Here is a 17,774-nt window from a genome sequence, read left to right as displayed (position 1 = left end):
TCACAAACTTCTGCTGATGGAACCATTCTAGCTCCAGAGAAAATGTGGGGCCTGGGTGTAAAATCCTGATTACGTTACAAACACTTTGCTAGCTCCAAGCATGTCGTGCCATTCAAAAACAACTTTAAAAAAAAAGTGGACAAGAGCGCAAGAGGACACAAAGAGGCTGGCGTAGTTGGGGTTATCCATTTGTTCTTTTGCTGGCATTTAAAGACAGACTTTAGCGCATGTCTTGTTTCTTTGTTCTTTGTTCAATCGCTTGGCTCTAAGTTTGCAATTGGTTAAGCTTTACCCTGGAGAAAGACGATCCCTAGTTCCATAAATCGTTACAGCGAATTTTTTTTTCAAGGTTGAAAAATGTATTTGAGGTACTGAGTACAAGATAGCGAGAAATGTAATTAAGATAGAGTAGCAAATACTCTAGAAGAAATGTATTTGCCCGATGCCGAAATACTACTAAAAGTATTTGAACTACAGTATCTTTAGTATATTATTTAAGATAGGCACAAGTCTGGAGCAATCGCGCTTTAATTTTCAGTTCACTACTTCTGTTTTCAGGTCCATTTATGAAACCTCGAACAGTGATAAATGAAGAATGAGTGACATGGTCGTGTGATGTGACGAACAATTCTGAAGGCCGCCTCTACACTTTTTTCTTTGATGACCCCATTGCCCTCAGATTCTTTTCGTACGCGGCACAGTACTTCTTCTTTTCGACGCATTTTCCGTTTTCCCACAGTTTCTCAGACGGACAGTAACAGCCGGGCATGCATGTGTCCATGGCTTCGAAGGAGTATGGATGACACCTCTCAACGCGTGCCGGGCCACAGGCGTCGAATGTCATTCCCTCGGGACACTGGCGTTCTGCAAGAAACAAAAGAAGGAAACGCAGTATAATTTTTGCTTAATGCCAAACTGTGTTACCGCGTCTCCTCAATCCGCAGACAAGACGCTTGAAAAAAGTAGGTTTGTTTTCGTATTATATAGCTTCGGAAGTTTTGTGGAATCCGGATTAGATATCAAAGGGTAATTTATCAGTGTGTAATAGCCTTAAAGGCCGACGACCAGATCCAAGATTCTGCAGGGCAGAAGATCCTCCTCACCATGGGGGAGGAGAAAACAGGCAACGGTGGCCAGGGTAGAAGGTGGGAAAGGAGGGAGCGGGGAAAAGTGGAAAGCGCGATCTGGTCGTCGGTCTTTAAGCTGAGCTAGTTTGTTCGTACTTCAGTTAAGGCCAGCTAAACTAGTATAAGCTAGAAAGGAAGAAATATAATACAAGAAGAGGAAAAAGAAAAGTGAGTTGTTAGTCCAGCTGTATTTATGGTCTTGTCTTTGTGTGTATGTTTGGTTCAGCTGGCCTTATCCTCTGGTTCAGCTGGCCTTATCTCAACTATCAGTGTGGCCTGTTTTAAATCTCTCCGCTCGCTTCTTCCACTTTCCAAATGTTTAAAAGATTTAGAAAAAAAAGTTTTATACAGTAATTGTAATTTTTTTGCAATTTGACATTCGATTTATTTAAGGACGTTTGCAGCTTTTCTAGAGGTTTTTTTTCCTTTCTGTACAGAGCGCGTCTGACTGGGAATATTGGAACGTCCAGGTGTCAGTTTCGTTCCTTTCAAACAAAATATTGTAGAATAGCGAATCTTGTTATTATAGGTAAAACATAAAAACTTAATGCATAAAGCAAACTACTCATTGCTTCCCACTCACCGCACTCCCTTCCGGGCATCTTATTAAAGGTGATGTTATGCCTCTCACAGGCCAGCTTGAAAGATGCAAAAGCATCGCAGTAGCAAAGGTTGTTCCGGTGGCACGAGCACATGTGGTCCATACACGCGTCGACGAAAGCCTGCAGGTTCTTGACATGCTTGTAGCACACGTGGAAGTAACGGCCCCTGAAACCAGAGGAAAAACCATAAGTGTTTTCAGGTCTTTTTTTTTTCAGGAGATATGAATCTCTTATCACGATTGCTGCAGCCTTATGCCTTCTATACAATGAATGACTTGAGTTTACCACGCGACTCCTAAATTTATGTTGTTTCTACGAACAAAATTTTATGGGTCAGTTGAAGGAAGCAGTAAGCAAACCGGAGTTGTATGTACTTATGTTGTATGTTTTATGTATGAAGAGAGTGTCATCTTAAACATGGATAAGGCTTGCAATTGAATGGCAGACGCCTCGGAAGCGCGCATGAGCTACGTTTTGATTTGGAGAGAAGGAAAGCAGGCGGAAAGGCGGAGGTATCTGCAGACGATCAACGCGTTCGGCACCTCCTCGCAGCTGGTGTTGCAAACGCGGCCCATTAACCACGTGACCCCGGTCGTGGAGTTGGAAGTCTAGGATCTCTATATGTTCTCCGTTGGACGTTCGTGCAACGAAATATCAATATTCCAAAGGCACGACGATCGTGGTTGAAACACTGTGTCGCACTATATTTTTTGCCAGCACAACGGTACGACTTCTTTTGCGCTGATCCTTAGATATTAATGAACACTTTATAACTTATTGCGGGCTTTTATGTTTCGTACGGGAGAATTGAATTTGCCTCGAAATCATAAACTTGGGAAATGATATAAAGTGCCCGAGAATCTTTTGAATGTAGCCGAGATTTCAGCTACAGAAGAAACGAGGGTCTTAATTTGCCTCCCAATCATGAACTTGGGAACTGATATAAATTGTGAGAGGACCTTTTAAATGAAACTGAGACTTCAGATGCAGAGGAACAAAGGGTCTTGATGAGATGGTGGACACGTTTGCCGTGATTCTAGTTCAGGAACAGAGAAATCTCTGTCAACCTGCCGATTTCGGAAAGATGCGGCTTTATATCTAAAAAAAAACTCGACATGTGGTATGCCGAATCCTAGTCTAGCCCATGAAATTTATTACACCAGGAAAGAATCAAAGAAGTGCAGACGAGAAACAAACTAAGGAATATAAGTGTACAACCCGTACATGCTATTCCTATCTCTGTTCAGTTTGCGATTTTAGCTATTTTATATATCTATTCAAGAATCGTAACGAATCTCCGCACTTTTATGTAAATGCTGAAATCTAATTGTGTCCAATTCATAACTAAAAATGAATTGTGTCTTATCAACTTCAACATCCGCTACTTCTACAGGGCACGGTATAAGCTCTTTTACGTTTGTTGTCTCATCGTAGCATATAGTTGTGCTTACTTGAGCGCGTTGCACATGCCCATGGCGCGCTTGACATCTCTGTGTGATCGCTTCCTGCAGCTTTCCGGTTGCTTGCTTTGGGTCTTCCTCTCATTCGGAACCTCCCAACTGCTTACATATTCCTACAAAACGGTAAGTTGCCGTCAAGAATTAAAAAAAGCACTGTCCGCAGACGCCACTCGAAAAATACAGCGTAACTGTTTCTGCGGCGGGGGCGGGGGGGGGGGGGGGTAGAAAGTTTTCTCATAGTATATAAAAAAAAGAACTAATCTATATACCGTAATCTTGAAGTAACCTGCCATGCAAAACAATCTTACTCAGTGTGAAGTTAGTGTTGGAATGTATGGGAATCAGATAGTCCACTGTACAGAAGATCCCTAAATTCACTCTCCTACAGAACACGAGGACAACCGATCATGGTGAACAATCAAAGAATCCCGCAGAATAGCAAAACTCGGAGCATCGTAAAACTAAAAAAAAAAAACAAAAAAAAACAAGAAAAAACTGCATTGCGCGAAGTGGCAAGGAGCAAATGAAACGTCGTGGTCATTTTATCTGCCCACGTGGCATTTTAAGATATAATCGTATCCTGAAGTACGTCATTCTCTGAGATCCTTGTATTGTTGACCATGATTGCTATATTTTAGAGCGTGTGAATGTATTATCGGCTCGCGGCCACACTATACACGGCAAACGTCGAAATATGTCCTTCACAGCGAAGGCTTGGTACCGCCCCCAGTAGTGATATTTCTCCGAGATGCCCGTGCAGGTTTTGGTTTTTTATATTTACACACATTTTTAAAAAGACATATTTTAAAGTCCTTGTTCTATAGACGCAATTAAAAGATTGACGTGAGCAACACAAGCACATCATTTTTCTGTCCTCTCAGTTCAACATCTCTTCCTCATTAAGTACCTTAACTTTTTTGTCTTTCACAACGTCATTACCAAAAATAATCTCACCTCAACACTTTTAGCCGGGATGTGGTGCCTGGTCTTGAAGTCGTCAGGGCCGTCGTCGTTCATGTTGCCGCAGAGTCCACAAACCTTTCCCGCAAACTTCTTCGCGATCGTGGTCACAATCGTTCCATCGGACTTGAGGCTCACAACGACCCCGTGGTGAGTTTGTAGCTCGACGCCGGCACCGTCTGTGCTGCTACTTACTTTGAGGATAGTGCTTTCCTGGTGGGGTAAGCTAACGGTCTTGTCGTTGACTAGCACAGTACCGTTATGGTACATCGTCGCCGTCAAGCAATGAATGTAGACTCGAACCGCCCTTTGGTGCCCCGTTTCGTCCAGGTAGCCGAAGTAATCGCCGTGGTAGCAGTCTTGAAACAGGCTGTACCGCCTTCTGTCGTACACCGGTAAGGAAAGCCCGTCGAACGTGGTCAACGTTTTGTTTGGAAGCAGCTGACAAGATGGTGGAGCTGAAAAATAAAATAATTGATGGTCCGAAGAAAGTGTCAAATCCAACGAAGACAAAGTACTAAACAAAATCGCGACATTTTATTGCCGGATTATTGTCCGATTGTGTTTTATTGTTTGGTCCCAGTAAAAACCACAGAGCGAACAAAATGCCAAACACGTAAATTGGCAAGGACACCCTTATTACGCCCAAGTTTAAGTACAAGAGGAGGAAGGTGACGATGCTTCGGCATCGAGCCTCCGAGGGAAGGCCACTTGAACCTATTTGAGTTCGCCTTAAGTCACCTTAGGTAATGGCAGGCGTGTCTCCATAGCACCCTAATCAATCTGCAGCCAGTCAGATTGCGGCATTAGCCAGTTGGAAAGCTAAAGAGCCAATCTCGAAGCGAAAAGCATGACCATATAAGGCAACGGCTCCGTTTTGTAAGGTGTCAATCAGCGATTATGCGGAGGGCAAGTTCGTCACCTTCATTCGCAGCGGGTTGTGGTGACGTCAAAATGCCGAGCTGTGATTGGCTCCGATCGGAAAAACAGTTGGTAGACCTCAAAGCAGGTAGCATTGGCGTCTACCCCCTATCCTTCCAGTCAGAGCCAATCAGAGCCCCGTGTTCTGACGTCACCGCAACTCCTGCAAAAAGAAGCAGACGAGTTTCCGCTCCTCATAGCGTCCGAGCATACGACGAAATGAGTAAGCAACTCGTGACTGTCAAGAGCAGGTGATTAGGGATGTGCATGTCACCAAGTGCAAATTGGTCACGTGGGGCAACGTTTCCGAATATTTTTCAATAAAACGCAAACAACTGGAGACTAAAAATGTCGACCAAGAATTCGTGTTAATCAATTTTCACCTTGCACCGTATACGTTATCTAAAATACTGAGAAGACTTGTATGAGGAAACACGGCGGACGAACACGAAGGAGTGGACAATAGCAAGCGCAACTTTCAACTAGTTTTATGCTATCCACTAGTTTGATTCTAGTTTTATTCTTTGGTATCTTGAATATTTACAAAAGACGCATCTGTTGCATGTTCTTCCTTGGTGATTCGTTTGCGATTAGGTTCTAAGTGCAATAATTCAATATCTCTCTAGCTGTTCATCCTGCCATTACTTTGTTCAATGAGCATTACTACAACCTTGGGCATCTGTGCGTTCTCTTATAAATTCGCTCACAATTCTTCATGTTCAAGACATTACGGAACTAGTGATTTTACTAGTTACTAAGTAGAACTATAGGAGGAGTGAACAGGCCATTCTGTTTTTGAGCAAGACAAAACCCTCTAAGGATGTAACAACCAGGTGTAAAATAAGCACTGTATTCGTGCCACTTTTCTTCATCTTACCTTCAACACATGATGGGCAGCAATCTTTCAGATTATGGAAGACAACTTGACCCTTAAAAAAGAGTAATAAATTAACCCTCTTTTGAAAGCAACTTTAATATGTCAGAAGCATTAATACGGACGATGAATAAACGTGTAACTCACTTCAGGACATGTTTTTCTTTTGCAAGTAAGGGCAGAGCATTTGATGAATCCCATTTCGCAAGTGCAGGTTTCGCAGTCTCTTTGCCAATGTTCACCGTGCTGTAGCGAGAAGATTAGTCGTTTAGATTCTGAAGCCATTTCTCACAAGCGCAATGTAAAAAAAAAACACCGAAAGATGTATACTCACGAGATATGCCGATCTTCCATCCGTGCAATATGATGAATCTAGGAAGAGTGTTCATACCAGTTTGGTCAAAGTTATGCATAAAAATTACCATACGTGTACAAAAAAACGCTTGCTATTACAAAAAAAAACATGTTTTGCATGTTGTATTACAGCACGCACTTGACGGTTCATAAGTTTTTTGTTGTTTTTTTTTTCGTAGAAAACAATTTTTAGCCTAATTCCAAATGTCCTTATGCTCGAGCGCATTTCCTTATCATTTCTTTACTATTTTAGTGGTGTCGTCATTGGTGATGTCACACAGTTGTTCATACTACACGTGTTTCATTAAGAAATTTCATAAAATATTCAATCGGTGGCTCAGCTTTGGTATAAAAAAATTTTTCAATGTTTTCCCCGACAGAAAACAAAAACTTACTATTATTTACCTATAGGGTTTGATGACATCCAATAGAATTGCTACTCTAGTGAGGTGCATAAGTCGCTCAAAGAATAATCATGCGTGTGCTTTATGAACTCGCACACGTGAAACGTTTTGCGCCATCGGTACTGCCCTATCTTTTGACTGTGAGCCTAGAAAAGGACGCACAATCGCAGTTCTTCACCGTAGGCAAATATGGGCGAATACAATCTCACCTATACACGTCATGCCATCGTCGCTGAGGTGTAAGCCAGCAGGGCAAGAGCAAGTGTAAGATCCTAGTGAGTTGACACATTTATGGGAACAGTTATGTTTTCCCTCCAGGCATTCATCCACATCTGCAAAACATTGTGATGCTCAAGGTTAGAAATAAATGTAGAAATTAGCCTAATCGGCAACCTTTTTCAGCAAACACGTGTTTTCAAGATACGCGCACACCATTTTGAGGAAAATTTGAGGTTTTGATAGTTGAGGCTTAATTGCATTACACAGACTGCTAGGAAAGGTTATGAGAAATAGCTCCTATATATTTATAGCTGGAGACAGTTTCACTATTATTACTATAGTTATAATAATTATTGGGTTATATAAATAAATGTCAACATCTATGATATGGTAGAGTCTTGTCGTGCAAAGGAGGCACGTAACATTCCCAATCGAAAAGTAATCTGATCACAAAACACAGAAGATGCCACGCACTTGTTTCTTTTTTTTTGTCAATTAAGCATGCACATTGAACGCGACAACTGCGAAAAAGATGCAAATGTGCAGTCGTACCATATTCGCAGAATTTGCCTTGGAACCCTTCCTCGCAGTCGCACTGGGAACTTCCGTCATCTCCGATTACACAGGCTTGACCGTTTTGACAAGGGTTGTTGTCACACGATCCTGCATTTCTGGCACACCGAAAACCTGAGCGATCAAATAGGTCCGCATATCAGTTATCTTATGAGCATTACCGTGGTAACACAACTGGATACGTTGTTAAATGTCCCAGTTGCGGTACAACCATTAGAACAAATTGAGAGATTGTTCGATGCAGTGCACTCTCAATTAAGACAAACACTGCCGTTTTATGTCCTGTGATTGTTGGAAATAAAGAAGCATTATTGCTTTTTGTGTTTTTTTCTAATATAAGCTTCCTTTCCTATCACTTACGGTTCTCCAGAGAGTTCAAGGAGCAGTGGCAAGTCTGGCATTCATCCACAGTAGCTGGTGCCCCTGTGACAAACGAAAGCATGTCTAAGAAAGACACTTTTCTATAAATTCCGATTCCTTTGGATTAAGTCTTAAAACCTCTCATATATCTTACAAGGAGAGAATACACTGGCATGCTGGCGCCATCTATGCGGTGATCCTGAACTTCATTTCCCTAGAGCGAAAGTTGTTTGTCAAGCTCTCAAAAAGTACAAAGATGCGCGAACAAACAAAATATAAAGGACTGCCATGTATTTCCACGGCCACCCGATAGGTGGCGCCAGTGTGATCTTTCGTCGTAAGTCATTTTAAGAGATTTTGAAGGCGCTCGATCCCAAGAAGTCGCAGATATGTGAACGGGTCTCTAAGAGTTCTTTTTTATATTTGAACTGCCGCGCTAAAGCGAAGTGCACTTCGACTTTCTCGCGATTGTATAAAATTAACACCGTGGACAGGGGTCTAATACAGCATCTCAACGGTTAGCGTGAATATTTGTGCATCTCCTGCGTGATTAGAGAATAAGATGTCAAAAGAAATTGGCATCAACTAAATGTTTTAGACTTTGAGATTTTGAGGAAAATTTGAGGTTTGAAGTAGCACCAAAAACGGCACATTTACCATATTTTACTTCGCATTTAACACTTCAGCCCGTAACCAAATGCGTTGTCCTGAGATTATTAGACCGCGTTTTTGAAAGTGCCTTAAAACTTCTTTCGAAATGGTCTCACCCATGCAGATGTCTGGGTAGCCAGAGGACACAATGTTCCCTTCTATGCCATTTCGTAGCTCAGGCCAAGCTACAACATTCCCGGCGTTGCCGCAGCTTGTTGTAAGGCTGTTGATCTCCGACGCAGACATCTCGTAGTCCCAGATGTTGAGCTGTAGCCGATACAGACACAGTTATCAGTAATGAGGTCCAGTGCATAGGAAGGAGGCAGATCAGCAAAAATACACATTCGAAGCACCCTATTCCTGTGTCTTCATTATTAACAATAATCAGCGTCCTTCATCTCCAAGGTCCCATGGGGCATGAAATGCAGTATTTAAGAGAGAAATTACTCAGAAAGGTGACCTTTCAAACCAATAGTGTTATTTGGATGAAATTTGCGGGGAGTATTCATTGCTGGGAAAGGTGATGACAAGCACCGTTTTAGGGTTATTTGTTTATTCTTCAAACAGTTATGCAAAAGTGAATCAAATAGGCCCTGCGCCACCCAAGGAAAACTATTGTTTAGAAAAGTTAATAAAAATGGCGCGTTCATTTGCTCAAACATACAGTACAACACGCGTGTCAAGCGGCTATGGAAAGAAATTACAGAAATTATACTATCTTTATTGAAAAATAAAATTCTGAAGAGAAAGCATTTTTTGCGGGCATTCGCGTAAAGATACTGCTGCTTTTCATAAAAAGAATCTCCATGAAAGTGCGGAAAGTAAGTTTACAGCCACGTTGCTCACAATTTTGAAGTAAAGAAACTTCAAAAACTGGTTTCACGCATCAATTCATTATCAAATGATAGTTCTCTTAAACCGAGATTTGATGCCAAAAAGTGAAACTGAAATAAACAAGTTTGAATGTTCTGAAAGCTGTACTTAGACGGTGCCGGCATGTCGGAAATAATTTCTACCGGAAAAAAATAATTTAGTTACGATGCATACGATGCAGTGATGCATACTTTCGGACTGCATGTATCAGGATATGATATGTGAAAGCTGTTGCCACTACTTGTCCAAAATGGGACCCAAGAAGAATAAATTAATTTTAAGGTGTCCACACCGAAGGAGCGATCGTTTGATTTTGTTCAGACGGCATTAAGCAGTTGTTTTGGGGAGTAAGGCACGTAGTGTTTATTAATGTTCCCTTAGAGTACCCCTGAAAAAAAAATGTTTTTTTTTTTCTTTTTAGACAGACTAATTTTTAGAGCATTATTGACGGCGCGAGACGCGATTTAGTCGGGAGTCACATCCTTTCTACTTGTTTTCTCTCTCGGCATGTCGGGCGCGTGGAGTTCGCCTTCACAACCAAGATGGCCATTCCAGAATTGCCAGTGACGTCATGGAGTTCGCGCGCAAAACTTCAAATAAATCTCTCGCCGTCAGTGTTGCTCTAAACAAAATTTTTTCGCGTAAACTTTATTGCTTGTCGCGCGTGTCCCAACCAGATTGCTAAAAAAAAAAAAAAAAAAAACTTGTTTTTTCTTCGGGGGTCCTTTAAATTTAAAGAGAACATTGTCATCACGTGAGCTGACGTCACTCGGCGTGGTTACGTGATGTTACGTTACGGTATCAAGTCGCTCTGACACGTGATACCCTGACCTCACACGACGTGGTCGCGTGAAGTGACGCCACGGCGTCAAGTGGTGGTGAAACGTCGTACCACATGACGTCACGTGACCTCAGGTCACGTGACGTCAATTTTCCTGTTAAACTTAGCAATATAATGCACGAACCGACCAACGGAGGGATGTATGGATGGACTAATAAATTTCTGGGGTTATGGGCTCCCTTATTAAAGCATAAAAAAGGAGATATATCTTTCGCCATCGTTTTCTCAGAGACTTACTTCAGCCACGTGGCCGGAGTACGACTCGATGCCACTGAACGCTCCTCCAACCTGGTCCTGCTCCTGACCCACCACCAGTTCCCCCTTGAACATGTGTCCGCCCATGGACCTGACTCCTGTGATCCGCGACTGTCCGTCCCAGTAGAAGGTCCACTGACCCGTCTTGCTATTCCACGTGACCGCGCAATGATGCCAGTCGTCATCGCTGTAAACAGACGAATATATCATGTAAAACGAACGAGTTGTAGTATATCGGCTGCTGAGGGACGCTATCAACTTCTCGGAGAAAATGAGGTTTATTAGCATATTTTATTCCTTTGTTTCTGCTTTAATTACAATTTACACGCAGGAAACTCTTAAGTAACAAGAGCTTAAACAGATCAGCATTTCTATAATGTTAAAGTACACAAAGGAGATGCATTCAGAGTTAGGCTCCTCCCTGACGTTCACTTGTCACCTAGCCTCTCTGTGGACCTCACTTCCCAAACAAATGTCGGAATCAGGCGTCACTGCTGAATTGTCACACTCATGTCCGGCACTTAGGCCATCATCGAGGAAACCAGATAAACGGCAGACTCTCTGGAATTCCTTAACTAGTTAGAGCCCAAGACAAGTACAACGATTCTAACGAACGCCTAAAGACCTTTGCAAAAATCGCCTTCTGCGCTCCAACGTCTTCGTCTGCTGGGCTGTGGAACGCCTTATGAGCATGCACGGTCGATCTGCTGTGCGTTATATCGGAAGCTGCGCTTCCACGGCTCAGTGATTCAGCATTTTTCGCCCGGGTGATAAGCGATGCAAAGATCTATAGGAAAAACGCCTTGTTTATTATACCCCATTTCACATCAAAACCGACCGCAGTCAACGATGATATTGAATGGAGCTAATCAGGCAGCACCAAAAATGCATCGTCACGGTGCTCGTCGTCTTTATGCGCCAGCTATCACTGGTAAAACCAATCGCGCATAGACAAAAGCGCAGGATCGCGACGCATTCCCTATCCATGACTGGACCAGCCGGAGATAGAAAACGCACAAAGGCGACGAGCGTCCCGACGAAACACTTTTGACGCCGTTTGATTTGATCCATTCAATCGTAGCGTTTGGTTGAGGTCGGACGTAATGTGGAAGAAAATATATACACAAGTCGGGATCCTACGATTCGCAGACTTGGACCGAGTTGGATATATTTTCTCGCCTGCTGAAGCCATCCTCTTACATCACCCATTAAATGGGATCAACGAGGGTTTCGCTTCAAATTGTTTTTGTTATTTTCGAGAACATCAGTACAAAACACTTCGTGGAGCGCAAGTTTGTCTGCATCTTTTGTAGGGGTTGTGGTGATGTAACGCCGAGCTCTGATTGGTTCTGAATGAAGGATAGTGGGTAGACCTCGAGGCAGCTTGCTTTGAGGTCTTCCCACAATCCTTCAATCAGGGCCATTCAGAGCTCGGCGTGTTTCCGACGTCACAGCGACTCCTGCGCAAGAAGCAAACATGCAGTTTGCTTGCATTTTAATGCAGTTAAAATAAATTATCTGCGACCTTTAGCTTTAAAATTCTATTAACGATGAAATGCGTTAAAGGGAATTGGTGCGTCACATATGATTTTTATTTTCCTGCTAAATTTAGCGGGGAAACTGGATGGTTGTATAAATCACGTGAGGTGGGGTCACGAGACGTCCATTTCCTCCGCTAAATTTAGCGGAAAAACTGGATTGGTGTCGAGGTCACAAGACGTGAATATTCTCGGTAAATTTAGCGGGTAACTGAATCGGTGCATATGTCAAGTGACGTCGATTTCCCACTAAATTTAGCGGGGTCTCTAAATTGATATTTTGGCCACAAATAAGACGTAAATTTTCCTGCTAAATGCATGGAGGGGAAACCCAGTTGACGTATATACGTAACGTCGCGTCCATTTCCCCAGGCTGAATAGCTCACGTGACGTCACCTGACGTCACGTGGCGTCAGTTTCCCCGCTAAATCTAGCGGAAAATGCAGGGAACAGACGGACAAAATTTGAGATTGATGGGTATGGTTAAAAAGCATGTCAGGCTTCAAAAAAACGTGGTCTTACTTGGCTACCGTATTTGTGTCGTAGCTTTCCTGGAAAATGTAGAGGAGCAGCTTGTTGGGATCCGAAACGACCAGGCCGTTGTCCACGATGGCGCCGGTTTCGGGGTCAGCGAAAGCGTAGGACACCGGCGTCCCGCGCTCCTTGCTTTGGGAGGTCTTCATGAAGAAGGATAGGGTGATCGCTCTCAGGTTGCGCTTTACGGAAATCCTGGCGTAGTTGGACACGGAAGCATCGGGGAAGTGTAGGCTGAAGTTGGAGGGCCTCACTGGTAATAAGATAAGAGACACGGTGAATTACTTTTTTCGCCGGCAATACTGAAGAGCTTCACTCCCTGACAGCGCAAGAACCATAGGGCGTAGCGCGTCACGTCCTTGTCGTTTTGTACGAAATCAGATTACGGCACGGGCTGATAAGAGTTCTGAAGAACCATTCAGGAGGCAAGGAGCACAAACATAAGAAGTAGCACCCTGCATTTCTTAACTTGTTGGTAACTCTACATGGGTTGCACTGACGTCATATCGCATACTTTTGACCATCTAAGAGGAGGAAAGGGAATATGCTTTTGTAAAAATTTTGAGTGACAGGTTATTTTGGGAGGAGAATAGCGACGCCTGGTGCCAATTTGGGAAGCACAAAGGACGACTCCTTCTTCCCCTTTTCTCTGGTGGTCATCAAAGTTCTCTTTGATTGACGTCACGTGCAACCCATGTATAGAGCAGATGTAGGCGCATAGTTTTGATAAATTACATTTCAGTATTAAAACGTTTTTTTTAACTCTTTATCGCAATGAAAACGTTGCGTCATAATTACGCTTCATAAGATAACTTGGTTAGCATTTTTGCATTGTCAGGTGTAATTGATACTTCACAGTTCGCGAAGGCTTGTGGCCTGCAACTATCTCCTTTTTTCCTGTATTTTTATTTTCATTTGTGCGACTATAGATGTTCGAGCTAATGTCTTGCGCGTGTTACGTACAAAACTTTTGTCTATATCAAGAGGTTACAACGAAAAAACCCGCTAAGACATGACCTAGGACAGAGAAAAAAATTAGACGGCAATTTTCCAGGTGTTTTGCATAAATAGGTTGAACCAAATCAACAAAGAAAGTTCGTCGCTAGTTATATACGATATTGTAGATTTCAGGTTAGTAAAGACTCGGGGTGTGCGTATAAATACGGGGGCGTAGAACTACGTGGCTAGGTATGGGCCATTGCTCTGCAGTATGATTAAGGGCTCACACAAAATCAAGAATACTGTTCTCATTACCTTGTTGTCACTGCACTTTTTTTTGGAGTGAAATGAAATGAAATATTTATTTCCAGAAATTTACTCTTGTGGGCCTCCCGATAAAAAGCTACCAGATAGTAACTTCACTGGGTCTGGGGCCCTAAAGCAAAACATGTCTAGCAATCGGGAAGAAAAGTGTGATACATTGAAAAGCCTCGTTATACAGCATATAGAGTGTGTCTCAGCAACTAGGCACGCACTTCAGTAACAATAAACAGAGTAAACATGTGAAAGCGCAGGATCGTGTGGCAGCAAGCATATTATGCGAAAGCGAGAAAAAGAAAAATGTCATACAGAGACATCCGCGGTAGATAAAACACATATACAATCCAGCCCTAGTCAGAGAATATATAACTATGTTTTCTAGATGGTACCTGTTTAGTACAGAAGGTAACATATGGCGAGGGGATTGTTACGTATGATTCGTGCGGAAATGAGGAACATACCATATCTCTGAGCAGCGCATACTGATCGAGATTTCCTTTTTATTCAAATCCTCGGTGCACCTTAAAAATTCAATGAATTCATTTGTCCCGAAAAGGAAAGCATACCAAAGACGATACACACGCATACTTGTAATGGCAATAATCCTGAATTTTTCGAACCGCGGTTTAGTGTCATATAGGTAATGAACATCAGCGATGATACGTAGTATCTTTTTTTGCAGTAACCGTATTTTGTTTAAATTCGAACTTGTTGTTGTACCCCCCCCCCCCCCCCCCGAAGTGACAATAATTTTGACGATACCGGAAAAGGGCATGAGAAATCATGAGTTCAATGTTAACAGGCAATATTGAGCGGTATCTTCTAATTACGCCAATGACTCTGCACAACCTGCTGACCAAAGCATCAAGATGGCGATCCCACGACAGATGCCCAGAGAAGATTACGCCCAGCGTTTTATGGTGCTTAACTATATCGATTACTGTACCACCTAGAGTAAGGGATTTAGTGAAGGAGAAGCGGTTATTCAATGACCGAAATATAACTGCCTTGGTTTTGTTTACATTAATTTTAGGGCGATTTACCTTAAACCATCTGCCGAATTGCGTGAGAATATCGTTCCCCTTAATAATTAAGCTTTCTGCATCTACGACCGACACAAAAAGACTGGTGTCATCGGCATGTATTACAAACTGCGCAAGAGTACCAACCTTTACCACGTCGTTTATAAAAATGTTAAAGGGCAGAGGGCCCAGTATGCTACCCTGAGGCACGGCGCAGGTTACGGCTTTGAGCAAATATAATATCCTTTTGTTTGCTGATTCTTTATATTAAACATTGTACCATTTTCTTTAAAGTAAATGAACCAAGTAGACACACGAGGAATAGTTACTTCAACCGCTAAATGATATTTGTCAAGTTGCCATTTCCAATGCCACGTGTTTCCACAGAGCGCGTTCACTCGATTTACAGGGACCGAAGCGGCTACTCTCACCTGTTTCGCAAAGTTCTCCCGTGTAAAGTCCGGAGCAGTTGCACGAGAACGACGCCAGCCCGTCGACGCACGTCCCCCCGTTCAGACAGGGGCTGGATTGACAGTCGTCCACATTCTCCTCGCATCGCGGACCCGTGAATCCCTCCTGACATGTACACTCGTACTCATCCCCCTTAGCTACACACGTTCCTTGGTGTTCGCAAGGATTTGGGGAGCACGGTGTTTCAATCAGTTCGCAAGATTTTCCCGTGAATCCTCTGCGACAGCAGCATCTGTATCCCTGAAAGAGTTCATCAATTTCTTTTAGTAATCACTGGGAACCTCAAGGGCAGTCGAAAAGTAACCATACGAAAAAATTACCCTCTAACATTTAAGTTGACAAAAATATTTATTAATGCAAAGAGGCATCGTCACTGCTGCATCTTGCCGAGCGTCAGCCTTCGTGAGAGTGGATGCAGTTTAGATAATACGCGGTGAACGTATTCTCTAGAGGTTTAAGGTTGCTTATAAAATATCTGGACCTAACCGGGAGGAGGGCTGTTGTGATAACTTGGTAATGACATTTCCACAGTTCACGCGGCTTAAGAAAGCTGGTAAATAAAAATGCTTGAAAAACGCCCCGGTGTCTACGTTCCTACTCAGCTCCCGTACGGCCAACCAGCGGAACTCACTAAGACAGGCCAAGAGAGCTCCGAAAAATGGAGACGGGACAGCTTTCTCCGGCTACAGCCGAACGGGGGCGCGGCGCACGTGTCTAATCCAGTGTTGTACGGAACGGCGTTCCAAGGAACGGCGTTCCTGAAACGCGTTCCTGTTAGGAGGAACGAAAGAACGCCGCGGTTCCATTTTGCATCACTGGAACTGGAACGGGAACTCGTTACATTTTTACTGGAACGAAAAAAAAAAGAAACGGCGTTCCTTTTTTTCGTCCAGTGGGGTAATTTTTATTTTATTTCTCAGAGGGAAATTTTAAAAGTATGCGGAGAGCAGGTCGTCTGCTTCTTTCACGGGAGTTTCGGTGACGTCAGAACGACACCGAGCTTTGATTGGGTTTGATCGAAAGAATAGTGGGTAGACCTCAATGCTAAATGCCTTGACGTCTACCCACTATTTTTTTCAATCGAACAATGAGAGTTCGGCGTCGTGTTGACGTCACCGAAACTCTTGCGCAAAATGCAGACGACTTGCTTTCCGCATAAAAGAAAAGATGTATCTTTATCAAGAGCATGATCTCGTTCACTTTTTGGGTACTTAGGGTTTATTTTGTGTGGTCCTCGCTTGGTAACGGTCGGGTGCAGGAGAGCTAGTGGACATTGATTCTTTTTTCAGTGCCTTAGGCTGCGGTACGAAAAGCAAAACTTTTAGTCGAAGGAAACGACAAAAAGAGAGACGCTTCAAACTCCGCTACTTTCTTTGCTTCCACGAAACCTAACACACCCAGAAGTCTAAGTCCGACTACAGCCATCGCTCAACTCGCACAAAGAGACCTACAGTTGCAACAAAGGATTAGGTAACCATACATCAAACGCGCCCTTGTATCCCGAACATTGGTCACTTTAACGATAACCAAAAATTAACCTTTATTCCTTTTCCCCTTGTTTCCCACCTTCAAACTGCACAACTAATCCGACCTTCCTGAAGAAGGACTTGTAGCCTTTAAGACTGGCCTTCTAAAAGCTCTGTCATCTTCGCTTGCTCGTCTTGCGGACAGCAACATCGAGAAGCAACTGTTAAGTTTAAACAAGGGACTTTGTTAGATTGAAACGTGGGAGGTTGTTGTAAAACGCTCGTGCGGTGTGGTATAACAGTATATTTGGCTCGTCTGAATCGTCCAGCAAAGACATGAATATGGTTGAAGGCTAAGATTTTTAAAGGTGAATATATCAACAAATGAAACCCTGTTTCCGCTTTTTTCTTCTTTTGGTTCCCTTCTATAACTGCATTCAAATTTGTATGTTGTCATTTGATGGGATAGATAAAAAAAATCTCTGCTTGATCTAGTTAAATAGGGTAATCAGCAAAATACGAATGTAACGTTTGTGTAACGATAGGTTCCATTTCGTTTAACTGTAACGGGAACGAGTTTCTTTCTTACTGACGGAACTTGTAACGGGAATGCGTTCCAAAAATCATAAGGAACAGGGAACGAGCTTTTTTTGAGGAACGTGTACAACACTAATCTAATCAACCCCCCGCCCCCCCCCCCCCCCCCCCCCGCGTTACCTCTTTTGTTACCTAAAAGCTGTTTCTCCGGTGTCACATTGCAGATATATGTCTTTTTGGGGGAAAAAGCCTTTCCGACCCGCTTATTTCCTGCGGAAACGTGAACGCAGAGATGTACTTAGACTGTTTTATATTCGCTCCAAAATAGAAAACAAATAGGCCATCTTAGAATTTATGGGGAAACTTCAATAACCCCTACCAACTGCACACGTAGCACACCAGAGAAACGCCTAATCTGGCACAAGCTATGCAACTTGGGCCTAATACGGTTTTGCTCTAAGGCGTTGGTGCA

The 17,774-nt window shown here is 43.0% G+C and overlaps 1 protein-coding gene across 1 annotated transcript in view; it reads right to left on the bottom strand.

Annotated features, from left to right (window-relative positions):
* Positions 1 to 510: 510 nt before the first annotated feature.
* LOC8035609 (sushi, von Willebrand factor type A, EGF and pentraxin domain-containing protein 1) overlaps positions 511 to 17,774 on the bottom strand; it is a 60,156-nt gene continuing 42,892 nt past the window's right edge. Inside the window, exons 20-33 of the mRNA XM_040217691.3 lie at positions 15,260 to 15,539; positions 12,535 to 12,799; positions 10,457 to 10,661; positions 8,622 to 8,772; positions 7,855 to 7,917; positions 7,474 to 7,608; positions 6,912 to 7,034; positions 6,279 to 6,316; positions 6,092 to 6,190; positions 5,948 to 5,999; positions 4,144 to 4,607; positions 3,181 to 3,302; positions 1,711 to 1,895; positions 511 to 864 (exon numbers count right to left, since the gene is read on the bottom strand). Of these exons, the coding sequence (XP_040073625.1) occupies positions 644 to 864; positions 1,711 to 1,895; positions 3,181 to 3,302; positions 4,144 to 4,607; positions 5,948 to 5,999; positions 6,092 to 6,190; positions 6,279 to 6,316; positions 6,912 to 7,034; positions 7,474 to 7,608; positions 7,855 to 7,917; positions 8,622 to 8,772; positions 10,457 to 10,661; positions 12,535 to 12,799; positions 15,260 to 15,539 (2,403 nt within the window). The 3' untranslated portion in view covers positions 511 to 643. The remainder of the gene's footprint in view (positions 865 to 1,710; positions 1,896 to 3,180; positions 3,303 to 4,143; positions 4,608 to 5,947; positions 6,000 to 6,091; positions 6,191 to 6,278; positions 6,317 to 6,911; positions 7,035 to 7,473; positions 7,609 to 7,854; positions 7,918 to 8,621; positions 8,773 to 10,456; positions 10,662 to 12,534; positions 12,800 to 15,259; positions 15,540 to 17,774) is intronic.

Source organism: Ixodes scapularis, unplaced genomic scaffold, assembly GCF_016920785.2.
Source record: "Ixodes scapularis isolate PalLabHiFi unplaced genomic scaffold, ASM1692078v2 PGA_scaffold13__105_contigs__length_92229423, whole genome shotgun sequence".
NCBI lineage: Eukaryota > Metazoa > Arthropoda > Arachnida > Ixodida > Ixodidae > Ixodes > Ixodes scapularis.
This window is presented reverse-complemented; position numbering and strand designations above follow the sequence as displayed.